The 26,440-nt window shown below is 38.7% G+C and overlaps 2 protein-coding genes across 42 annotated transcripts in view; one reads left to right on the top strand and one right to left on the bottom strand.

Annotated features, from left to right (window-relative positions):
* The window catches only part of LOC108020336 (putative leucine-rich repeat-containing protein DDB_G0290503), a 40,962-nt gene extending 34,180 nt beyond the window's left edge, over window positions 1-6,782 (top strand). For 22 of the 36 annotated variants that reach the window (XM_065867399.2, XM_036813424.3, XM_065867403.2 and 19 more), the window contains 2 exons: window positions 17-418; window positions 5,959-6,782. In XM_065867399.2, coding sequence (XP_065723471.2) covers window positions 17-418; window positions 5,959-6,650 — 1,094 coding nt within the window. In that variant the 3' untranslated portion in view covers window positions 6,651-6,782. Of the gene's footprint in view, window positions 1-16; window positions 419-5,958 lie in introns of those variants that run through there. The other 14 variants (XM_070997183.1, XM_017088483.4, XM_070997179.1 and 11 more) reach the window with 4 other exon arrangements.
* Window positions 6,783-14,430: 7,648 nt separating this feature from the next.
* On the bottom strand, window positions 14,431-24,592 carry dpr7 (defective proboscis extension response 7). Of its 6 annotated transcripts, XR_010654661.2 has the most exons (10): window positions 24,106-24,592; window positions 23,924-24,039; window positions 18,790-19,000; window positions 17,565-17,618; window positions 17,402-17,504; window positions 17,155-17,342; window positions 16,919-17,098; window positions 16,552-16,838; window positions 16,439-16,492; window positions 14,431-14,598 (listed from the first exon to the last, which is right to left on the bottom strand). XR_010654661.2 is itself a non-coding variant. In XM_065867417.2 (8 exons), the coding sequence occupies exons 1-7, from the start codon at window positions 24,233-24,235 to the stop codon at window positions 16,962-16,964; spliced, it is 939 nt and encodes a 312-aa protein (XP_065723489.1). In that variant the 5' UTR covers window positions 24,236-24,590; the 3' UTR covers window positions 14,431-14,598; window positions 16,919-16,961. The 6 variants fall into 6 exon arrangements, 1 of the variants encoding a protein (XP_065723489.1); XR_005014028.3 differs by having other exon boundaries at window positions 16,439-16,838; XR_005014033.3 differs by lacking the exon at window positions 16,439-16,492.
* Between the last annotated feature and the right edge of the window lie 1,848 nt (window positions 24,593-26,440).

The following is a 26,440-nucleotide window of genomic DNA, read 5'->3' as shown; positions in this document are numbered from 1 at the left end:
AATTTAAATATTTCAGAATCTTTGCAATCTAACAAAAATGAATCATCGCGACAGACTCGCCCACAATTTTATTTTAATGGAGATAACCTTACTTCCAATTTCGCTAAAGATGTGCAGAGTCGATTATATGAACTCGAAAAATTTCAAAAATTATTTTTGGAACACCAGCGCCTTCAAATAGAAATATTACGGAACCAAGAAAGTGCCCAAGAAATACGTTCAACCCTTCTGCCTCAGGCTTATCAAAGCTGCAAAGACTTTATGAAAAAATTTGGAGTTGAACTAAGTGATGATGACCAGAAAGTCAAAGATGACCTAGATGAAAAATTAAATGTCCGAGAATTAATACAATCTTTTGAACAACAGAAGTTATCGGAACTAAGCCATTGTCAGGACGGCCTAAAATACGACAATAAAGGCAAGGTTAAAATGTTTCTAAATTGTTTTGTGTTTAAATGCATATGAGCAGTTTATGTATCTAATAAAAAATGTTCAGTTGACAGTGTTTTCTATGTATATTGATTAGTGTTATGTTACAATAATAGTTTTAGTGGCGTATGGGACGATTGATTTCAACGTCAATTATTTTTAACGATTATGATATTCAAAGTCAAGGGACCAAAATTAAAAATTCATTATGGTGTTATTCCCAGACATTAATCAACTCGTTCATTCGAGCATTAACTAAAGGCTTGGAGAGTAACAGAATATATGTACATATATAGCACTTACATACATTTTTTTTTGGATAAGAAGGCGTGGTCCCTTTATCATTTGAACGGCTACCTTAAATTTTATTATTCAAGTAACTTTAACTGGCTAAGTTTAATGTTAAACGATTTCAAAATGAAGTGCCAAGTTGGTACAAAATTGTGGCCAATTATTAGTTTTGCTAAAAATCAGAATTTTTGAATATAACTTAAAACAAGGAAGAACGCTATAGTCGAGTACCTCGACTATCAGATACCCGCTACTCAGCTAAAGGAAACAAAGTGAAATGGAGATATTCAAGCAGCAAAACAAGATTGAAATGCGCCACCTACCGGCGGTAGATAGATTTTAGCGTTATGGGCGTTAGAGTGGGCGTGGCAAACTTTTTTTTAGGTCAATCGATAGGTATTGACGAGAATAATACATTTCAGTTATCTAGCATCAAAACTGTAGGAGCCACAGCTTTGGGCGGTTTGTGGGCGTTAGAGTGGGCGTGGCACTCTGCTGAAATAAACATGCGCTGCGCAGGATCATCTCAGGAATCATCATCTCAGGAATCTGCCTGCCTAATCCCAGTATTGTAGCTTGTATAGTTTACGAGATCTCAGCGTTCATACTTTATGGGGTCGTAAAAGCTTCCTTCTGCTTGTTACATGCTTTCCGACGAATCTAGTATTCCCTTTTACTCTACGAGTAACGGGTATAAAAATGTCAATAATGCAGCGGTCGGCATCTTACCAATAAGCGGGTGCACGGAACACCTCGGCTCGTTCGTTACCACCATAAAAACATATATTATTGCCTGCCGACCGCGGTTTTAAAGTGTGCTTGTTACTAACAGACAATATTGAATGGTTTTCGTGTTAATTTCCGACCAACGTCGTTTTATTCAAAATAGAGCTGTCAATCCATCTGTATTGGCAATATCGATATATTTAAATTTTGTACTTGTATCTATTTTGATATTATCAACATTACTTTTTTATTTTCTTAGCTCATTATTAACATTAAGATTTCTTAGTTTCCTAAATAACATTAAATTATTTTTTTTATTTTTTATTTTAGTATTTTTTACTTGTTTGGAATATTTTAGGTGTTTGCAAACACTATCGCGATTTTTCAACTTATAGTAACGTTTGTGGAGTTCACCAAGAGGTGTGAAATAGCGATCGACACACTCACACTAAAAGTATCAAAACAACGAAATCTTACCACACATATATATATTATATTATATATAATATATTCTTAAAGCCCTGCACACAGTCGCTAGAAATCGCTGTTGCAAATTCAGTTGCTCCGAAAAAATGAAAAACAACGCAAAACTAAATACAATTTTAACGCTATCATGTAAAATGTTTCCAGCTCCAAATGATTATTTATTATTATTATTATTGCTATTAGCAAATTAATCAATAATAAGATTTCCATTCAGGCATGCGTAGTGATAATTGAATAGGGACTATTTTAGTTACAGTTTGGACACTTAAACCGTTTATAACACCATCCTCGCATTCGATTCCTTGACTATTTCCATTATAAAAGCAACCATTTTGGGAGGTGGATGCGCCTTCAAACGACAAATCGCGAAACGCTTAGTACAATAATCACCTAAAATCGTAAAGAAAATACTGAAAAAAACAATGGAATTCTGAATCGATTTGCGTATCATTTCATGAAATCGGCCAATTCAAGCATAAAGCCTAGTACTCAGATCGGATATGAGTTTCACTAGTCGAAAAATCTTAATCTTTGTAGTGTGACCGATGTTTTCAAAGTTCACCAGAAATGCATGTGGCATGGTCTTACTGTCAAGCGGCTTGTTGTTGCCAAATGGAAAACAAATCAATTTAAAAAATAAAAGTCTGCTGGTGCAGAATGAAATTTAAATAATAACAAATTAAATGTTCAACGAATGTTTTTATTTATGTAAATTAGAAGTTTAAGGCTTCCTTTTCGTCCCACGGATGCTTCGGTATCTTCCCCGCGCCATCTCTAGTCCAACTCCGAGTCCCAATAGGCTGGCCAATAATGGCTAGTGATGACTCCCTTAGCGGGCGACCATAATTTCTCCTCGATATAGAAGCCGGCGCGTCCTCCATCTCCGCTTTAGCTGTCAAGTAGCTGGTGGAGGTGGAGTCCCCAATGGAGAGCTCGTCGGAGATCGAACGATGTCCCATGTTCCTTCCCACTGGGATTCTTTAGTGGATCTCCTCCAGTGCTTCAACTATTCTGCGGATTTGCCCCGTTGTGGTATTGCTTCCTGTCGGTCAAGTCCCACAATAAGTGGCAACATCTCGGATTAGGCGTCCTTTTTTATCTGCACTGACCTCCTTTAGCCGTTTTTGGGGTTTTTCTTCAATTTTTAGTTTTTAAATTTCCAACCGCTTCTGCACGACCATCGCCAAAGATTAATTTTCTTATTCTTTGGGCCGCGGCTAACGGCGTTCATCGAAAATTCACTCGAGAGATCTGGTATTTTTTCTGGTATTTCCTTAGCTCATCTGAGTACCGCGCTGAAAAACAGACCCGACGAAAAGCTTGAACCGCCTGTTTGCCTCTCGCTCACTCCTATGGTTAGCTCGCGGTTTTCGTCGATGTGAGTACTAGGCCGTTTCACCGTTTCATGAATTTGAAACACACGAAAGTTGACTATGAATTTAACTCCAATGCGTGAAATGGTAACTCTGGTAACACTAAATGCCCATCAGTTCTGCAGTAGGAAACGGTGTGCCGCTGTTGAAGTCAGCAGACAAGTCGACGCAGCGTAGAAGACTGCCGACAAAAAACGCCCGTGCAACAAAGAGAGGCAGATATTCGGAGGTTCTCTCTCTTTCTTTGTCCTATACTCTGCCTGCCTATTTTTTTTTGCGTCTCTCCGTTATGTTCGGCTAGCGACTAAGATTTCGGCGAAAAAATTTTGGTGGAGCATCGACATGTAATGCCCTAATATTTTAGAAGCATTATTGTATGTAGAAAAAAAAAACAACTCATTGTTTTATAAAAGTAAATTATTTGATTATGGTAAAATTAAATAACTTACTTATAACGTTATGTTTACGTATTATACATTATTATTAGAATATCATTTTATATATTAGTTATAGAAATTTAGTCCGTTAAAATTGATTTAAATATTTAAAACATTTTAATATTAACATTTTTTAAAAATTCCTATTGTATCGGATATGTTTCGCTTTAGAAAGGGTATAGGTGCAGTGGTACGCGCCAACAGCGAAGAGAAAACAAAATAAATCAAGAAAAGGGGTGAGGGGAAGACTTGGTGCATTCTGTTTGAGTTATTAAGAGGGAAGCAAGCAATTTTACTTTACTTTTTTCGTTTCTTAAAGTGAAAATAATAAAACAAGGTAAGAGGTAAATTAAGTTTAAGATGTTGTGCATCGATCTAAGTTTAAATTAGGTAAATTTTGAAGGTATTTTATGGGTTGAGTTAGCCGAAAGAAGATGATAAAATGTTTTGTGCCAATAAACATCCCGCAACGGGTTATACACAGCTCTTAAAGGTAAATATACAAAATAAGCCAATAAATTTTTTAAACATATGCTAATACATTTTTTTTTGAGCGTTGGCCAAAGATTCGGATGGCCCGGACAAATGTTTAAGGAAGGCGATGACCAGTGTAAAAAGCAAATTAAGGAAACATAAAACTAGTCTTACTAACAATAACTGTCCTTTAACAGAAAACCGAAATAACACTATTTAATTAACATGAATTTAAAAGTAAATATAAATGTATGTATTTTAATATATATATATATATATTTTCATAAGTGAAAACTCATTGGAAATATTTTGAATTTCACAAGTGATTTCAAGTGGGACGTGTCACTTGCAGGTGATTTGATAAGTGAAAACACATCGAAAATATTCTGCATTTCACAAGTGATTTCACGTGGGGCGTGTCACCGGCGAGTATAAGGAACAAGTAAAATCCCGATTGACTTCGAAAAATTTTCATTTGAATTTTCACTTGTAAAAAATTCCATAAAATTGTCTATATGGAGTGTCACTTGTTCTTCACTCGTGCAAGGTGGCATGTGCCGCGGTATTCACAAGGTGATTCACAAGTGAAACTTTTTTTTGAAACTGAAAGGGTCTCGTCAAAAAGAGAGCGGTAGCAATAGCACAACATATTTTTATGAATCTCATCGTTGATTAATTTGCTAATAGCGATGAAATACTCATTTGGAGCAGGATGATAGCGTTAAAATTGTGTTTAGTTTTGCGTTGTTTTCGGAGCAAAGCATAAATTGCATAACTGGAAACTGATTTGGACAGATTTGTTTCATGTAAAGCGAGGAAACTGTTAGATCAAACTTGCTTCCATTTTTTACGCATCAAATTATTTTAAGTGTTCAGGCAATGCGAATAAATTCCTAAAACAAGGAAGAACGCTATAGTCGAGTACCTCGACTATCAGATACCCGTTACTCAGCTAAAGGGACCAAAGGGAAATAGAGATATGCAAGCAGCAAAGCGAGATTAAAATACGCCACCTACCGGCGGTAGACAGATTTAAGCGTTATGGGCGTTAGAATGGGCGTGGCAAATTTTTTTTTGGATCAATCGATAGGTATTGACGAGACCAATACGTTTCAGTTATAATTTTTTATCTAGCATGAAAACTGTGGGCGTCACAGGTTTGGGCGGTTTGTGGGCGTGGCAAACTTTTTTTTTCAATCGATAGGTATTGATGAGAACAATACATTTCAGTTAAAATTTTTATTCTAGCATCAAAACTGTAGGAGCCACAGTTTTGGGCGGTTTGTGGGCGTAAGAGTGGGCGTGGCACATTGCTCAATAGCCTAGCTCTTATAGTTTCCGAGATCTCAGCGTTCATCCGGACAGGCGGACAGACGGACATGGCTAGATCGACTCGGCTAGTGATCCTGATCAAGAATATATATACTTTATGGGGTCGGAAACGCTTCCTTCTGCCTGTTACATACTTTCCGACAATTCTAGTATACCTTTTTACTCTACGAGTAAAGGGTACAAAAATCCAATTATAATCAAATACAATTTTAAGCACTAGATAAAAGTTTAAACAGAATTCGAATCTTTGTGTATGTATATATGATATGTGAAACAAAAACATTACATTTCAGGAAGATATGTAAAGTCTGAATGTTCGTAAAGTTGTTGAATCGTCTGACATTCACTTTGATTTTCAAAATACAGCACTGCAATAATTTATATTTCGTGTTTCTACTTTGTTTTCACAGGCTTATATGTACCGAAAGAGATATCTCTTTCAAGCTACGCAGCACCTCCACAGCAGTACGCCGGGAACAATGAACATTTTGAATCACCAAACAATGGCTCTGTTTCGCGTCCTTTACCAAGGACTAACTTCTCTGCTTTTCAAAGTACGGTTGGAAACAATGGCACTGGCCAGTTTCCATTATCAAAGCCATTGTCACCTGGGTTTAGCACTGTACCGCCAAAGCAGCAGCTTTACTCGCCGTCTAGCTATCAAAGAATCCCAATTGGATCCGAAAACGTCGCGCCTCAGGTTAGCTTTAACCCTGCGCCTTTGACCTTTGATAAACTGGCAAGGTATGAACAACCTGACAGAAAGAATTCGACCAGTACAAGTTCACAGTACCTAAATGTGCAACAAAATTCGCAAGTGCGTAATGCTTCGCCAACACCATTTGGAATTGTACTTAATGAGCATACGTCAGGATCTCCAAGTTCAGCAGGGTCAATTGGATCTCCGTACCGTCAGCTGTTACCAACTGGTTCTCCTAGAGGTGGCCCATCAATTGGCAGGCCGACTTCTCCACTGGCGAACAAGGGTCAAATCTTTAACCAATGTGCCAGAGGCTGGGGCGCTATTCCAGACAAACAACAGACCTATCAAAGTCAATTCTCCTCACCAACAACTGGAAACTTACCATACACTGATTTTTAGATATTGCTCCAGCAACTTAACGATTTACGACACATTTACTTAAAATTTTATTTATATTATTTCATATTTTATGTGTTCTGTTTATTTGACTTTGTAAAATAATAATGGCACTACATCGGAGTACGAATGAAATTATTTCATTTTTTTAAACCTGTTATGAAATTATTATATTGACTTATGTAAATATGTAATAATTTATTTTGGGGGCTTGAACATTTAACATTTCGCAACAACTTAAAACATTTCCTGTGGGGCAAGGATAGTTGAAGATAATATTTTATAACACGGAATATATATGGAAATAGCGTGAATACCTCTACCTCGCTCAACCGGATTGCCGGCCATCGACCACCTAAGTCACTTTGCGAAAAGGGTGCTTGGGGTAGAGGTGTCAAAACATCGATGAAAACATCGATGCATCGATGTTTTTGAAATTTTCTAAATCATCGATGTTTTTTTTCAACCATCGATGTTTCTGTGCCGTCACTATTAAGAAAAAAGGCAAAGGAAAGGTACGTAAAAGAGCAGATTTTTTTTCATTTTTTCTATTATAATATTAAAGTTCTTCTTCTGCTGTTTTTCAGTAATAGAACATTACCCGACTAACCCGGGCGATGAATCAAGAATTTTGGTGTAAAAATTATTTTGGGGACGCGCTTAGTTTAGCCAGGAGAAATTTTTAAAGTTTGCCTCTTTACCAAATCGACCCTTTTCAGGGCTACGTAATATTCATTAAAGATTTGCAAATTTCAAATGATTTATATATTTGTCACATATAAGCATAAATGTATGTATATTTTGTGTATAAGTGAAGACACACTTACAGTTATTGGTGTTTATTTAAAACACACATGTTAAATGCAACTTAAATCATTGCAAATTACTAAAAACAAAACCAACAAAAACAAAAATTAAAAACAATAAGAAACAAAAACATTTACATTAACGTAAAATTATGTGTGTGGTGTGTCTGTGTGCGTGCCCGCTGTTGGTTTTCGGCGATCGCCAACGGTTTTTTAAGTGCAATTTGGTCAAACTATAAAAATTTCTCCTGGCTAAACTAAGCGCGTCCCCAAAATAATTTTTACACCAAAATTCATGATTGATTCATCGCCCTCTAAATATGGATTTTTGTTAATTAGTCGGGTCGTTCCGGCCCGACTATTTAAGAATTACCAAAATTTAATTTTAATTTTTTAAAACATCGATGTTTCATCGATGTTTTGGGTGAAAAACATCGAAAACATCGATGTCTCAATACATCGATGTTTTGACACCTCTAGCTTGGGGGTAAAAATAATAAACACTAAGACCATCCTTTCTCGTTTTGCGTAAATATATATATCACTTGTTTTCATTCACTGTCATCGTTTTTCAAGCTTACATTGTATAAACGCATTTTGTTTCACAAACGCCTTGCGTTGTTGCTCGGTCTTCTGCATCACTTCACCGATTGCACATCTTGCGCACTAACCTTACTTTTCTATCGACCGCGTTCTTGCTCCCTGCGTGCTTAACTTTCAACCTTTTATTTTTCGTTGTCCGCGTGCGCGTCCGTTGTCCGGAAGCCGCAGTGTGCCCCACTCGTACTCTCCGGTCTTTTCCTTGCAAGATCGGTATTTCGTCTAATTTTCTAGTATATTCCTCTAATTTTCTAGTATTTTCCTTTATGGATGCCAACTCGGGCGGATGGTGCGGAACTAAACCTGGCCTATTCTGGTCCCATACACAAAAATCTCATTGGTTCGCTTTCCGACTATTAAATAATAATACTTCATTCCATTTCTCTTACCGACTAATGATTATAAAAATATTAAACTTAAATAAAAAATGAAATTATTCCTACAAGTATTGTGGCGGTCTAGCCGTCAGACAGGATCGTCACACCCCCTCCTTCGGTAGGGCTGATGACGAGACGTCCGTCACTCTTCACTCTTCAGTGACGACGTAGTGCAAATGTCCTTCCTTGACGGCGAAGCGAACGCGATGTCCTCGTCCGGTTTGTTCGCCCGCGCTCTCGATGTCTCTGAGTCTCCTCCGTCGTAACCTTCTGCGACCTACTCGTCGCGATCGGAAAAGTCGTGGTAAAAACTCTTTGTATCGTCGGAACTATTCGACAACTCGATGATTTCCATCTAAAAGCGAAGACAAAACTTATTGATACGAGACCCTTATTGTTTAAGCTTCCTACCTATCGGTGCAGTGAAACCTCGACTTAGAATACTTAGATGTGTGTTTCGATACAATTTAACTTAACAATTACCGTGTAACCTTCCACCCTGCTTGTTCTCTCTTGTCATCTCCTTGGATAGTCTTGTCACCTTCTTCTTCGACTGCATTCTTGACGTCTTCCGAGTAGTAGGGTTTCAGCTGACTGATGTTGGCGGAGCGCAAGCGTCTTTTTCCAGGGCATCGTAAAAGGACGAGGTTAGGGGATGTGAATCTCGTTACGGTGTAGGGGCCGTCATATTTGGGGGCTAATTTGGCGGCGAAACCTTCGGCCGCCTTTGAGAGAGTGTTTGTGCCTAACCGAAGTAGACACTTCCGGGTCACACCGCGGGACAAGGCGGTAATGAGCACTTGTCGCTGGCACGGGGACGCTTTGATGGCAGGACGATCGCGTCGCGGCAATGGTAACGATGGTTACTGCGATGCCGGACCACAGGCGATGCTGAGCTGCGCTGAGGTTGAGCTAACGTGGTTAGCTGCTAGTTGAGATAGTGTATTACGAGCCCTATTCCCAGATGTAGGAAGTAGAACCGCGGAGTTAAGAGGTGTGTTGATAACTGATTTATTCTTCATTTGGTACATGTTTATATACTACTTGTAACACGGAAGTTTAGTGTAATGATTAGTGAAGTAGGCTATATTCTAAAGTAGGTCAGGGAATTATGATTATGGTAGCAGTTTGCGTAGTTGACTTTGCGTAGTTGGCTGACACTGCAAAATGTGCTGACTGCATTGGGGGGTCAGTGTGCCGTTGAGTCGGTGAGACGGTGAGTTAGTGAGACATATAATATGCTGATCAGCCATTCTCATATGCAGTGGGTGCTACTGAGCGCCTGGTACTGTTCCCAACTTGGCTACTGCTTGATTTGTTGGGTGTGGTCATGTTGAGTACCTATGGGTACGAACAGAGAGGATGTTGGCGAAACCACACTTTATTCCCGAGCTTCGCTCCACTCACGGCGTCGAAGGTTGTAGTGCCGTGCTTGTTCTTGGGATGCACGTTGGAGATTGGAAATGACAAAATCGAAGATTCCCCTAAGCTGAAGCGCTTTATCTTTGGGGTCCTTAGCTGTCACCGTTGATCCGGGGGTGACCTCGTCGTACAACATTGTAGTTGCATCAGAAAGGCGGGGCTAAATCCCGTAGAGTCCGATACGCTCGCGTTGATGGCGAGTGCTATTTTCGGCAATAGCTCGTCCCAGGAACTTTGGTCCCCCTCGGTGGGTTGGGCTATCATCGTCTTGACAGTCCGATTTGTCCTCTCGGTAGGGTTCTCCTGTGGACAGTATGGAGCCGTATATTGGACCTCTACCCCCAGCGTATGGAAGTACTCTCTCAAAAAGCGACTGGTAAATTGAGTGCCGTTATCGCAGACGAACTTCCGAGGGATGCCGACTCGACCTAGTATTCGGTCCCGGAAAGCATTCCGGACATGGGTGGCAGTAGCTTTTCGTAACGGGATCAACTCCACCCATTTGGAAAAGATGTCGTGAAATACGAGGAGCATGGTGTTTCCGTGTTTGGATCCGGGTAGCAGGCCGACAAAGTCCGCGCATAATATGTCGAACGGTTCGTTTGTTACGCGGGTTAGCATTTTGCTCGCCGCTTTCGTCTGGGCGGTTTTAAACTTCTGATACGACTCGCAGCGCTGGACGTAACGTTTCGCGTCTCTAAACACTCCGGGCCAGAAATACCTCTGAGACAGTCGAGAAGCCGTCCCCCGGGCCCCCAGATGCCCAGCCGTGGGCGCGTCGTGGCATTCTCGTAGGACTCGGACTCTGCCTGGGCTAGGGATCATCATTGTCATCAGCTCTGTGCCCTATATTCAGGTAGAGTTGTCCGTTTTCCACTACTTAATCTGAGAACTTCTCAGCGCATTCTCTTATCTTAACTTTCATACCTTGGATCCATCTACAGGGTGTCTCCACTTCGGCCATCTGTTGGAAGACTTCACAGGGTTGTCGAGATAACCCGTCCACCACCACGTTCAACTTGCCCCGTTGGGCACCCGTCCGCAGGGCGGAGGCTAACTGAAGTCTGGCCAAGTGAAGTCCGAAGGGCATGACCTTCCATTGGTATAGGCCTATGCCCGGAACGGTGAAGGCCGCGAATAGGCGTCTGTCCTTGGCCATGGGCATCTGCCAATAACCGTGCCTTAAATCTAGCGTCGAGATGTATCTGGCTTGACGTAGTCTTTCCAGGATGTGATTGATCCTGGGGACGGGGTACGCGTCGGGCACTGAGTGAGCGTTCAATTGTCTTTAATCAATACACCGTGATACACCATGAAGCTCCTCGAAAAGCGCTAAGTCACTGGTGATGAATTCCAGCTGGTCGGGTTTTAGGTCATCCTCTTCCGTCATTGGTCCCCCACTATCTGCTTCGCCGATTTCGTCCAGCCGAATGTCCTCCAAGGCCCTTCCCGGCTCGTCGCACCTCCTGATATCGTCTCCTCCGTGGCCGATCTTTCTCCTGATGTGGTCATTTGACGCATGATCCGGTTGTGCGCGGGGACCACACTCTTCTCCGTATACGTAGTGCCCTTGTCGCCGGATTTCTGTCTCTCCGGAACCGTCGTACTCCATCCTTCCGGGTTCGTAACCTTTGACGACATCAGATCGATTTTACTTGGCCGCAGTCGATCTTCCGCCGACGGGCTCAATTTTACCTTAAGAAATCCATACCTAATATCACGCGATCCGACATGGTTGGCATCACTTAGAATGGCATCCACACTTGCGTGCCAGCTAATTTCACACGAGTACGCCATAACTTTTTCACTGCCAGACTTGACCGATCAGCTAACGCTATTGTAGTGATGATCTCTTGCATCTCCTCAAGCCTTGCTACCATGCGAGCATATCCTTCGCTTGCAAAACTCCTCGATGCTCCCGTATCCACCGTGGCATCCACCCATCGGCCTCCGATCTGCACGGTAGCAGTGATCAAGCCGTTGCTTATCCTTAATGGTAGGTTTCTCGATGTCAGACTGCTACTTCGCTCGTCACCGCTGCGCCCGCATCTCGGAGAAGACGTTGTTCGTCTCCCGGGGCGTCTCGGCGACAATAATCGACGGTCAATATGTTCCTACGACCGCAGTCCCAAGAAAGGGGATTGCATTAGTACAACCCCGCATAAAGTGACCGACTTCTCCGCATCTACCAAAAGCTCGATGTACGTCGATGATTGATAGGGGCTGCCTGATCATCCGATGACTTGCATAGGATTGGTGGGACGAGTGAGAGGATCTGCCGCCTCACCGGGGGAGTTAGCGGGACATGAAGGGTTCTGCCGCTTCGCCGTAGAGCGAGGGGATCTGCCGCCTCACTGCGCAGGTGGATTAACGGAAAGTTGGGAGGGAATATATATGGATATAGAGCGAATAACTCTACCTCGCTCAGCCGGATTGCCGGGCATCGACAACCTAAGTCACTTGGGGAAAAGGGTGCGTGGGGGTGAAAATAATAAGCACTGAGACGTTTTGCGTATATATATATATTTCACTTGTTTTCATTCACTGTCATCATTCTTCGAGTTTACATTGCATAAAAGCATTTTGTTTCACAAACGCCTTGCGTTATTGCTCGGTCTTCTGCTTCACTGCACCGATTGCACTTCTTGCGCACTAACCTCACTTTTCTATCGACCTCGTACTTGCTCCCTGCGTGCTTAACTATCAACCTTTTGTTTTTCGTTGTCCGCGGGCGCGACCGCCTGCCTTCGTACTCTCCGGTCTTTTCCTTGCAAGATCGGTATTTCTTCTAATTTTCTAGTATTTTCCTCTAATTTTCAAGTATTTTCCTCTATGGTTGCCACCATAACAACCACAACAATACTTCATTTCATTTATCTTACCGACTAATGATTATAATAATATTAAACTTAAATAACTAGTTTCTATAAGTATTGTGGCGGCGCAGCCGTCAGTCAGGATCGTCACAGCAGAAAAGAAGGAAATTTGGTATTTCATCTGGTCATCAGCAAGATAGGGAACTGCTTATATGCCGTGTAAGAATAAAATACTTTCATATCCTCGGGTTTGATATTCCGTATTTTGTTTTTCAAATAATATGCCGATTTCCGTTATAAAGACAACTTCAACTTTTATATTATTAAGCATAGTACTCAGATCGGCTAAGAGTTTCACTAGTCGAAAAATCTTATTCTTTGTAGTGTGACCGAAGTATTCAAAGTTCACCCGCAATGCATATGGCATGGTCTTACTGTCAAGCAGCTGGGCTTGTTGCCAAACGGAAAAGAAATCAATTGGAGCAATTTAAAAAAGAAGAGTCTGCTGGTGCACAAAGAAATTAAAATAAAAATAAATAAAATGTTCAGGGAGTGTTTTTATTTATGTAAATTATAAGTTTAAGGCTTTCTCCTCGTCCCACGGATGCTTCGCCATCTTTCCCGCGCCATCTGTAGTCCAGCTCCAAGTCCCAATAGGCTGGCCAATAATGGCTGGTGATGGCTTCTTCAGCTGTCCCTTAGCGGGCGACCTTATTTTCTCCTCCCTATAGAAGCCGGCGTCTCCTCCACCTTTGCTTTGGCTGCCAAGTAGCTGGTGGAGGTGGAGTCCTCAATGGAGACGTCGTCGGAGATCGAGCGATGTCCCACGTTCCTTCCCACTGGGATTCTCTAGTGGATCTCCTCCAGCGCTTCAACTATTCTGCGGATTTCCCCCGTTGTGGTATTGCTTCCTTTCGGTCAAGTCCCACAATAATGGGCAACAGCTTGGATTAGGCGCCCTTTTTCATCTGCACTGACCTCCTTTAGCCGTTTTTGGTGTTTTCCTTCCATTTTTCATTTTTAAATTCCCCACCGCTTCTGCACGACCATCGCCAAAGATTAATTTTCTTATTCTTTGGACCGCGGCTAACGGCGTTCATCGAAAATTCACTCGCGAGATCTGGTATTTTTTCTGGTATTTCCTTAGCTCATCTGAGTACCGCGCTGAAAAACAGACCCGACGAAAAGCTTTAGCCGCCTGCTTGCCTCTCGCTCACTCCTATGGTTAGCTCGCAGTTTTCGTCGATGTGAGTACTAGGCTTTAATGGTAAGAACTTTAATTAAACAGGAATTATAGCACTAGGGGCTATATACCCGCTAAAATGTAATATTCTTGTGGTATATAGTTTTATAGTTATTTTATAGCTTATGCCGACTGTTACAAACAAAAATTCTTGCATCAGCTCTGTATTATCGGAAAGAGAACCAATGTTAACGTTAAAATACCACAGACTCGACCAACACTCGGCGACGGCCTCTCTTAGTGGCTTCACAGTTTTATATGCCAAAGCAAGATAAAAAAGTCAAGTCTACAGGGCAGGGCCCTAGTTTAGAGACTTGGAATAAAGACAGAAGGAAGTACGTAAAGACGCGTCTTACTATATCATATCGGTTCGGAAGCTTGCCTTGAAGGCACATACTTTTTATTATTACTACATACCCCTTTTAGTCCATGATTAACTTGAATATTTCAGTGCACACTGGGCCAAGTTGATTATTCGGACATCTTTACTTTGTTAAATATTAAGGTAAAATACGAAAGTCCAATAATTGCCAATTTATTTCCAAAGCTCTTTAAAATATATGAATATATACATAGTACATCAATATTTATTATAGTTATTTATTTCATATGACTATAGGAATTACATTTAATTTTTGTATAGAATATTGCGTGTGTTACAATGGGTCCTTTGGAACACGCTGTGATCTGAAAATAGTATATAAATAGTTTATATTAGCATTGGTAAAACAATAACTATTTTAAATGCAGCACTTATAAAGTAACACAAGTTCTGCACGGAAATATCATGTTCAGCAAGATACTTTTTATACCCGTTACTGGTACAGTAAAAAAGTGTACTAAATTTGTCGGAAAGTATGTAACAGGTAGAAGGAAGCTTTTCCGACCCCATAAAGTATATATATTCTTGATCAGGATCACTAGCCGAGTCGATCTAGCCATGTCCGTCTGTCTGTCCGTCCGGATGAACGCTGAGAGAAACTACAAAAGCTAGAAAGTTGGGATTTGGTATGTAGATTCCTGAGGTTCGTGCGCAGCGCAAGTTTGTCACGCGAACATGCCACGCCCACAAACAGTCGAAACCTGTGTCGCCCACAATTTTAATGATAGAAAAAAAATGTAACTGAAATTTATTAGTCTCGTCAATACCTATCGAACGACACAACAAACAAGAAAGGAAGTTAGCTTCGGCAAGCCGAAGTTTGTATACCTTGCAGCTATAATTATTAAATTTAATTCGAAATTCTTAAAAATACAAAAAAAATATTTTCAATAGGATAAGATAATATGTCAAAAAACACCGAACTTTGATAAACTTAAATTCAGAACTAATTAAAAAATGTTATTTCCAAGCGTAGGAGGTTATATGTTAAAAAACACCGAACCTATAATTTGTTTCATATTATTTTTCCACCAATTTTACGACCGTTCCTATGGCAGCTATATGATATAGTCTTCCGATTTTGATAAAATTAAATTCGAAATTCAAAACTAATTAAAAAATGTTATTTCCAAGCGTAGGAGGTTATATGTTAAAAAACACCAAAGATATAATTTTCTTAAATTTTTTTTCCGATTATTCCTATGGGAGCAATAAGATATAGTTGTCCGATCCGGCTGGTTCCGACTTATATACTACCTGCAAAAGAATCAAGACTTTTGGGAAAGTTTCAGCCCGATAGCTTTAAAACTGAGAGACTAGTTTGCGTAGAAACGGACGGACAGACGGGCAGACGGACATGGCTAGATCGACTCGTCTAGTCATGCTGATCAAGAATATATATACTTCATGGGTTCGGAAAAGTCTCCTTCACTGCGTTGCAAACTTCTGACTGAAATCAATATACCCTCTGCAAGGGTATAAAAATTAACTGTAAACTAATTGGTTCGATTTTTTTTGGTTTGTTAGGCGAGATATTTCAAAAATACTTTTATTTGAAAGCTCACAAAAAAAGACTCGTAAGGACTTTTTCAATATAATAATAGTCTCAGGTCAAAATAAAAAGCATTTAATATCCGTTACTCGTTGAGTAAAAGGGTATATTGTATTCAGGAAAAAGTATGCAACAGGTAGAAGGAAGTGTCTTCAACCCTGTAAAGTATATAGGGGCCGTTCTTTTACAACCCGAGCACTTTTTTTGGGTTGACATTTTTGATTTTCCTGAAACTTTTTTACGTATACTATTCTGTGATATGACACATAGCGGCGATGACAATATTTGATCATGTGGGCGTCAGCAAGATTTTAGCGTTATGGGCGTTAGAGTGGGCGTGGCAAAGTTTTGTTCGGGTCAATATAGGTATTGACGAAACCGATATATTTGAGGTATTTTGTATTTTAGCATTAAAACTGTAGGTTCTAAAGTTTTGGTCGGTTTCTGTGTGTTAGAAAGGGAGTGGTATCTTCTGAAATAAACTTGGGCTGCGCAAGAATGTTTTCTAGCTTTTACAGTTTTCTGAAGAAGAATATATATGTCTCAGATTATTTTAAACATTCAAATTATAACGATTATTTGTTGGTACACACTTGATTTATTTCCTACTGTTTTTCCATCCTTTCGTGCGAGGCAGATACATAATTCTGTCAACGTAGTTTGGCCGTGGGAATGAGTGAGACAGATAGTGTTCGTCATAACTCACCACACTGTGAATGTATGTATTAAAGGGTAAGAAGGAATTGAAATGGAGCCACCATGAGTTATAGAGTCAGTCTGGTTGTGAAATTCATGCCACGCGCCAAAAAACATTTCGCCGAAAGTCCGACGGAAGAGTCGGAGAATGAATCCTCGTCATATACTTTCTTTGCTCGAAAATGCTTCCTTCTGCCAGTTACAATCATTTTCTCGAAGACAATGTACCATTTTTCTCTATGAACTCTTCGAACCACAAAACGAACAAGATCCAAAATATTTCGTGTTAGTGCTTTGCTGTAATCAAAGATGATTATCCTCTAGATAACGTTCACAGACTTAAATTAATAACCGTATTGTTAACTTTGTAAACTTACCTTAAGGCTAATCAAGTAATATTATGGAAATTGTATTAGTTAGTCATCTCTCTCTTCGATACATATGCTCTTCAAGACTTGAAATATATAACAATACTTTTACTGATATGATAGTTATCATTGCAGTGTAAGCCCTATTGCCAATGGCAGCACTAGTTTGCATTGCTGCAGGCTGCTCACCTGTAACAATTGGAAATTTGAAAAAAATATCAAAAATAAATATGTTTAAGGTTTACCGGTTAATACATGAACCCTAACGGAGGCTGGTATGGCTCCATTTGGAACGCAAGTATAGTTTCCAGAGTCCCGTAATGACGCCCGTGTTAGCATCAATCGACTGGTGGTTCCTATATCAGTTTTTTCGGTTTCTAAACTTATTCCACCGCGAAGTGAATCAAAATCGATTATTGATGAGCCATGATACCTTTAAAAAGATTGCATCCAATACGTTAGATGCTTTTTAAGAAAAAGTTGCGTTCATACCAAATTACTGATGATGCATGCGTATTCACTGAGCAAGCCAGGGCAATTGTGCTATCACGTTTAACATGAATTTCAGTAGATCCAAGAATTTTCGCTCTAGCAGCTGTATAAATATATGTTGTTTTTTATTTGTAAACGTAAGTACACTGGATAGGGGCTTTACCTTTTGAATCGTAAATCCGCTTTTCCGTTTTTAAATCTCGAAAGTCACTATCAGCTGAAATGTGAAAAGAAAAAATATGTATAAATTAGTATATTGTATTTATTTTACGTGCAGAAAAAATCGTTTAACAAACTATTGAATTAAAACTTTAATAATTTTTTTTAACACTTTAACAGCCAATAAAGCATATCGTTTTCCGACTTGATGGCAACATCCCATCTGGAAAGTTCACTATTTTCAAAAAAAAAATAATTCTCGGAACTCACAAAAAGATCTTAACAAAGATCTGAGACCCATAATTAATCTCGCAAAATGTTATACTTTTGTGCTAAAATGTACTGGTATATGTTGCAAGGCAAACTCCGCAGGCAGTCTTATGCAAAATCGTAACCGTTTAAGCCAACTTTTTGGTTGCTTTCAAAACCTCCGTTGTTTTTAGCAACACTAAAATCTCGACGAAAAAAAAAAAGCCTTCCTTCCAGGAAATCACGCAAGGGAAATGTTACTAACAGACCTTAAGAACTCTTCACTGGTGGATCGGATTACCGATAGAAAGATATTCAGAAGCAAGCGGCAGTTTTATCCAGATGTCTACATCTCTCGCGCTTGCACTGCCCTCTGCTCTCCCTCTCCATCTCTCCCCTTAGTCCCCGCTCCGCTCTGGAGCGCTTAAGTTAAGCTAGGCTTAGGGAGTTCAATATTCAAAGTGTCGCGTAAAAAACTCCAAAGACCCCAGTGTTTTTTGTAACTTTGTTCTTGGGATTTCGGCCAATTTCAGCGATCAAGCCACCCCGCCCCAACAATGCTGATCAAGAATGTATACACCATATGTGGTCACGGCTACTTCACTGATTGCTGATTGAAATCATAATACCCTTTGCAAGGGTAAACAAAGTTTTGAAAAATAAATATACCGTTCTGTTCTACAAGTAAATGGTACGGGGCGGTCATATCGTGCGTCACGTCATACCATATTTCACTGATGATTAACATACTGAATCCGACATTTTCGGGTCGGCATGGTAAGTTGTGTGTATTTTAAATTGGAAGTTCATTGATGTGTGTGCCGACCGCTGTTGTCCAGTGTACGTGTTGAGGCACGTACGTGCACTTGTTTAAGCTTTTATTATCATTTTTAAGAAATAAAAAACCAATAGAAAAACAATAAAAAAGAACACGAACGTACATTTAAAAAATAAGTATTAGTTTCCCTTAATATATGCACCTGTTATTTCCAAAACAATTGGTAAATTTATTTTTGGCTCGGTATTCACTTGACATTCATATACTCCGCTATCACGGGGCTGAGCATAATCAATCTTTAAGTCCCAATCTTCACTGCTAGGCGGATGTAATACAGAAAATCGTTGATCGCCAGTGTACGTATATATATTTGTTGTAAGAATGTGAAGGTCGCGCTTGCGCATCCATGATACCTGAAAAATTCAAACGTATTAGAAAACTTTGAAAGGAAGCTTACTTCGGCAATCCGAAGTTTATATTAGATCGCTGGATAAGTAACCAGACTGGTTTGTCAAACCTTAAGCACAACTGACCTCGGTAATTTGTGTTTAGGTAAATAGGTAAATTTTTCGGGTTGGTTTCTAGGAACCCGGTCTAGTAAAGTAATATAACTTTTGTTATGCGAACATCTAGACCACAAGAGTTCCAAAAAATTGATCAATGGATCAAATTTTACCCAACCCCAAGCGACTGGAAAATTTGGAGTCGGGTTGATAGGTAATATTAAAAAATAAGTCCCGATTTTTTTTTTTCGATGAAAACTACTTATTTTGTATACCCATGCAAGGCTCTTGTTTATATACCCTTGCAGGTCGTTCCTATGAGAGCAGTCTTAGGAATATATACAGAGCTTTCCCAATTTTTAGAAATAAAGCAAGACAAAACTTTAAAGTCGACGGTACCAAAACCTAGGTCGCGTTTGTGAAATTTTGTAAACAGCCGATTAGATTTCAGTCAGTGCGTTTGCAACGCAGTAAAGAATACGTTTTCGACCCCTTAAAGTATATATATTTTAGACTATTCATCACGAGAGGAGTCGCTCGAGCTGTTTGTGTCTAACCGAAGTAGACACTTCTGAGTTACGCCGCGGGACAAAGGCAATGAGCAATTGTCGCAGGCACGGATATGCTTTGATGGCAGGACAATAATCGTATCGCGACAATGGTAACGATGATTACTGTGATGCCGGATCGCAGGCTACTTGCCTATTCCCTGAGATGGGAAATAGAATCGCGGAGTCATATATTGCGTTGATAACTGATTTGTTCTTAAATAGATTACATACTTATGTACTACTTGGAACACGGAAGTATAGTGTAAAGTCAGTGAATTTTTATTATGTGACAGATTGCGTAGTTGGCTCGGCTGACACTGTAGAATGTATTGACCACTTGGCGGGTGAATGTACTGTCGAGCCGCACGGTCACATAGTGAGACGTCGAGTAATGAGTTGACATTTCATATGCTGTGGGTGCAACTGGGCGCCTGGTACTGTTCGCAGCTTGGCTGTTGCTTGATTTGTTGGGGTCTTGTCATGTTAAGTAACACTCGCATCAAGCATTCTTGAAATTTTGAAGCTGATAAGAAATCAGGTTTATTTGTCTCGTTAGTTCTCTTGCAGTATGTTCTTCTGCTAGCTGCAATGAATTACTATGTATAACGGTTGATTCTCGTTCGGATGAGTCAGTTTCGATAGCTCTTGTTTGGCAACATGTAACTTAAGCCTCTATTATTTTATAATCCATTAATGCTAAGTTAGTTAAATGTATTATTTCTCCATTGAGAGAATATTGTCATCTTTGGTTGGCTCACAATCAGGGTTGGGTCCTGTAAGATTGTCTACGCCTTCTTCTAAAATATTTTATTTCCGTATTACATGAGGTTTCTTTATTTGAGAAAACCTATGACCAAGCCTTGCACCTTGCCCTAAGGATTATTAGGTCCTAGGTTAAAAATTCACTTGTAATTTAACAGGGATATAGACCAGCACCCAAGTTCAGGTCAATAGGTCCATGTTGCCAAAGGTCTGGATCTGATAACAGCAGTCCCTCGGGAATATTAAGACCATTAATGTCTATATTACCAGGTTTGTTCGGGATTCCGCGAGGTACCTTTTTAGCGCCGCTTGCTGACGCCATGTAGTCTTTAAATACTTCCTAAAACTTCTCTACCAGCTCCTTTAATCCAGTTGTTAATGCCGCTTGCTGGACTTCTTCATCTAGTATACAAAACTGCTGCCAGAGATCCTTCAACTGACTTAGCTTACCGGAATAGTAGCTGTCTCGGTGGCTTCGTTCGACAGAATCCTTGCCATAATTCATTATGAACTGTTGGATTTGTTCTTGTAGCTTATTTGGCTGTCTAGTACTCGACTTTATAAATTGATTATTGTATGACTTATTTCGTCTATAAATTAAGTTGACATAATATGTAAAGTTAAAGCTCCTGTTTGAGAGACAAAGAAACCTGTGAAGTCCTGTAAAGCTGGACGACGCTCAGTATCCTGTGAAGCTGGATGAAGCTGTGTACCCTGTGAAGCTGGATGACCTATGGGTCCCAGGGCGGGACCCATATTCTTCACGGTACTTCTCAAGTGTAATTGAGTGCTGTGTGATACTTTGCTGGTAAAGAAGCACGTCGGGGTCACCAATGCTTGTTTCTAACTAAAGTAGACACTTCTGGGTCATGCCGCGCAAGTGGATAAAAAGCGCTTGTCGAACGCACGGAGGCGCTTTGACGGCAAAACGATGATCGCGTCGCGCCAATGGTAGCGATGGTTACGGCGATGACGGACCACAAGCGATCTAAAATCCAAAACAAAATCTACCTTCGCTTTTATACCTGTTACTCGTAGAGATTCGTCGGAAAGTTTTACTAGACGAGTCGATCTAGCCATGTCCGTCTGTACGCCTGACTGTCCGTCCGAATGAACGCTGAGATCTGAGATTAAATTGGAAATTCAGAACTAATAAAAAAAAGTTTTTTCCAAGCGTAGGAGGTTATATGTTAAAAAACACCGAAGCTATAATTTGTTTCATTTTATTTTCCCACCAATTTTCCGATCGTTCCTATGGCAGCTTTATGATATAGTCGTCCGATTTTGATAAAATTAAATTCGAAATTCAAAACTTATTAAAAAATGTTATTTTTCAAGCGTAGGAGTTTATATGTTAAAAACACTAAAGAAATAATTTTTTCCGATTATTCCTATGGGAGCTATAAGATATAGTTGTCCGATCCGGCTGGGTCGAAATATATACTACCTGCAAAAGAAATAAGACCTTTGGGAAAGTTTCAGACCGATAGCTTTAAAACTGAAAGACTAGTTTGCGTAGAACCGGACGGACTGTCGGACAGGCGGACATGGCTAGACTCGTCTAGTGATGCTGATCAAGAATATATATACTTTATGGGGTCGGAAACGTCTCCTTCACTGCGTTGCAAAATTCTGACTGAAATCATAATATCCTTTGCAAGGGTATACAAATAATTTTAACAAAAACCGCCCGGTCATCCCCCAACGTTTTCGAATATGATGTTGAAATCGTTATCTATCCGGAGGATATCACTGTTCCGTTTTTCCTTCTGTTTTTTCATGCACATTTCAGCTTTAAATACCTATACTGTTGACTGTACATGTCCGAGACACGTCCACCCCTATAAAATATATATATATTCTTGATCACTAGAAGAGTCGATCTATCCGTTTCTACGCGATTTTGTTTTAAAGTTATCGGGATGATACATTCCGAAAAGTCTTCATTCTATTGCAGATAGTATATAAGTCGGAATCAGCCGGATCGAAAAACTATACCATATACATAGCTTCCATAGGAAAAATAATTGAAAATATTTAAAACAAAACTTTGATTTCGGTGCTATGTAACATATTATCTTCTCCTCTTTAGAATATTATGTTCTAATTTTTCAGAAACTGGAATTTTATTGGGAAAAAATCGGGGAAATATGATCAACAACCAGAAAGATAGATTTTATTATTAATTGGTCATTACTTTTCCTGTTGTTCAAATGACAGCTCTATGATATAGTCATCCAATCAAAAGACTTAATTCGAAGACAATATTGTCAAAAAACAACGAGGCTACAATTTGTTTCATATGATTATACCCGCTACTCGAAGATTAAAAGGTTTTATTATATCCGTCGGAAAGTATGTAACAGGTAAAAGGAATCTTTTCCGACCCTATATATTATATATATTCTTGATTAGAATCACTAGCCGATTCGATCTATCTATGTCCATTTGTGTAGTTATCCGTATGAACGCTGGCTTCTCGGAAACTTTAAGAGCTAGAATGTTGGCATTAAGCGTGCGCAGCACGGCAAAATCTGTCTGACGCTCATATTTTTTAAGGTTTTCTTTCAGTGGAAATTGAAATGGATTTTATTAATCAAAACGTATCTGGCGCGCAGATGCAGTGGAACTTTATTTAATTTGACATTTGAAAACGAGAAACGGATATCTGATAGTCGAGACACACGACTTAAGCCTTTCTTCATGTTTTCGTCTCCAATAAATGACAGCTGGTTTCACAAAGCATACTAAGATGAAATTTTCTAATCTCAATCTTAAACAAAACCGACAAAGCTGATTCAATAAAAAATATATTTTTGATCATTCCTATGGGATCTATAGGATATAGTTGTCCGATACGGCTCGCTCCGACTTATATACTACCTGCAGTAGAAATAAGACTTTCGCATTTAGCTTTAAAACTAACAGACCAGTTCGCGTAAAAACGGACAGACGGACATGGCTTAATCGACTCGGCAGTGATGCTGATAAAAAATATATATTCTTTATGGGGTCGGAAACTCCACCTTCACTGGGTTGCAAACTTTCGACTTAAATCTTTATACCCTCTGAAAGGTTTTAAAAATATAGACAAATATCAGAATGGAAAAACATTTAATTATGACCTCTTATAAAAGTGTGGCTATGGTAGCCGCCCGAACGCCAAGAATTTTTGGCCAGTTCAGAGTTTATATAAAAAATACGATTTAATGTTGAATGCTACCTTTGAACTGGCAAAAAATGTTTGAAGTTTGGCCTATATTCCCTATGGAAACAATCGGAAATCAATTTGATGCCCACAGCTCTTCAAGTAGGACCTCGCAAACGGTATTAATGCCACGTCTCCTTCACAACGGTACAAATTATGTCCAAAATATAAAACTCTCTGCAAGGGTATAAAATTGTCAGACATTTTTCTGTCCAAAATTTAATACTTTCTGCAAGGGTATAAAAATGTCATATATTATTTAGCATAACACAATTTGTTCTTTTAGGAATATCTGTATTTGTATGGACTTACCGTGCGATTTCCTTTATTTTTAACACGACATCTCAAAATTGCAATTTCATCAACGACAGCAGACACGTTCCTTGGGCTTATATCATCAAAAAAAGGTCTATCAGAACTGGTTAAATCTGAAAGGAATTGAAATTTAAAAACTTTGTAAAAATACCTAGGTGGGGAATATTATTGTAACTCACCGTTTAGATTTAAAAATGAAGATGCATTAATTTGGTGAAGGCATATGTTAAAATTCAAGATCAAAATAATGAATGGCTTGATTTTAATTGAGGAATTATCCGAGTAAGTGGCATTATTGCCACGCGTCATATTGCGTTAATTCATTTACAACGATTACTCTTAAAGTTGGAATATAATGATACAATCTATTTATTTAAGCTCACATTGAGCATACGAAAAAAGCACATACTCGCGAAAGATTTTTACATATACTAAGACGAATTTAGTATCCGAAAACTTTGTTTTAACACTCTATATAGGCTTCCAATAAATATTAAGTGCAGGAAATAAATAAAGTTGTGTTTTTTAAGGTTTACTGTTTTTGCGACCTGTACTTTTGATATATGTACATAAAAGAATATTTGATTGCTTGTATTTTTATAAAAAGCTCAACTCTTTCACTTATGCAGTTGGTATCGATAATATTTTTTTTCAGCAGTAAGCTTGTTTCAACCCCTACTCAGGCCTTTGCAAAGTTATTGTGAGTTGGCTTTCAACGGAACTTTTAGATGTCCTGCATCCCTGAAAATATTCGCGCATGTCTACTGTTATGAGTATGCACCCTGTTCACCATGCGCACCTATACAGTGTGAGCAAACCATAAGCACCTATGCTCCTTTAAAAATATAAACAAATTGTGGGGCGCCAACAACTCTTAAACTCCTTTACAAAAAGTTTGTTTGTGAGTTATATGTATATTCTTGATCACCAAAGCTCAGTTAAGAGCTGTGACTATAGGCAATAGCTTTGAATTTTAATTATCAATAAACAAAAGTGATGCTAGTAAAAACATTTTTCATTGGTATTAAAAAAATGCTACTAAAATCAAATCTCATTGACATTGAAAAATAGTAATGCCAAAAAAAACATTAGATGTCCCAAAAGTAATGCCACTAAAAATATATTTCATTAAATATCCCAAAAGTAATGCTACTGAAAATACATTTCATTGGCATTCTAAAAAGATGTCACCGAAATTATATTTCGATAGTTTCTTAAAAGTAATAATTGGTACAAATTTTAATTATCATTCTGTTTTTAAAGTATTTTTTAGTTTTTATACCAAAGTCTATTAAAAAGGATATCAAGAAGTCGAGTCTTTATATCCTTCACTAGGAATTGTTAGCTTTCTGAAGATTGGCTAGGTATTTTTGAATTTCACTCATAATTTTGACTGCAGCTCACTAAAAACTAATGAAACGAATTTAACCGGAAATTAAATTTGATTCGGTTGAGAAGTAGCCTTTGTAGTAGTAGCCACGAACATATATAACTTTTGTCGTGTCGTTTTTATTTTGCTCTCTTTAATATATCTCAGATTTCAAGGGTTTTGAATATGCGAAAAATTTGATTCGATCGCTATTTGGTTGGTCATTGGAATCACATTCCTAAAATACATTACCCAGTTGCCCTCTTCTGTACTAGTAGAGCGCCTCTTTGGCTAGCAGGGATGGTTAACTGCAAGAAGAGACTAAATTGATCTGTCATTTTAAAAAGCTTGTTATTTTAAAAGCCAATAAAATGTTTTAAAAATATAAATGTTCCTAATTATAGGATATTTTAAAAGGCTTTGAAATGTCAAATGTAATCTGTCACCTTAAATCAAAATTTTCGTGGCGACGCGGGATCTTGTAATGATTTCCCAATGTAATGGTATCTCTCTTTCTAAAGGATTCACGTTTCATTTATTTGTCATCCTTGGGTTGCTATATATAATTTAACTAATATCATTTTTTGGGGTTGGTTTTTCGTTAGCATTACTTTTGGGGATTCTTATGAAATATATTTTCAGTATTGATTTTTTTTAAATGTTGCACTGCTTTTGGAACATCTAGTGAAATATGTTTTCAGTGGCATTACTTTTGGGACATATAATAAAAAATATTTTCCGTATCATTTCTTTTGGGACATCAATGAAGTAGTTTTCAGTACCAATGAAAAGTGCTTTAATTAGTATTATTATTTTTTTCTAATGCAATGAGTAATGAATTGCAAAAGCAGGTAAATAGTCACAGCTCTGATCAGCATAAACAGTCGAGTCGATCTACCCATGTACAACGTTCATACATATTTCATTAATATATAATTGCTAAATTGAACATTAAATTAACATTACATCAGAAACTTTTCCCAATCTATACATACCACCCTGATTTTAAAATTTATCATATTAATTCTTATTGCTCTATGATTATTTTTGAGTAATTTAAAGGGTAATATACACTTGCACTACGATAAATAGCGTTACTTTTGGAGAACAAGTCTTAAATTTATGTTTTTGTTTTTAAAGAAGAA

Source organism: Drosophila suzukii, chromosome 4 (genome assembly GCF_043229965.1).
Source record: "Drosophila suzukii chromosome 4, CBGP_Dsuzu_IsoJpt1.0, whole genome shotgun sequence".
In the NCBI taxonomy this organism is placed as follows: domain Eukaryota; kingdom Metazoa; phylum Arthropoda; class Insecta; order Diptera; family Drosophilidae; genus Drosophila; species Drosophila suzukii.
Note: the sequence above shows the minus strand (reverse complement) of the source record. Positions and strands in the feature narration are given on the sequence as shown.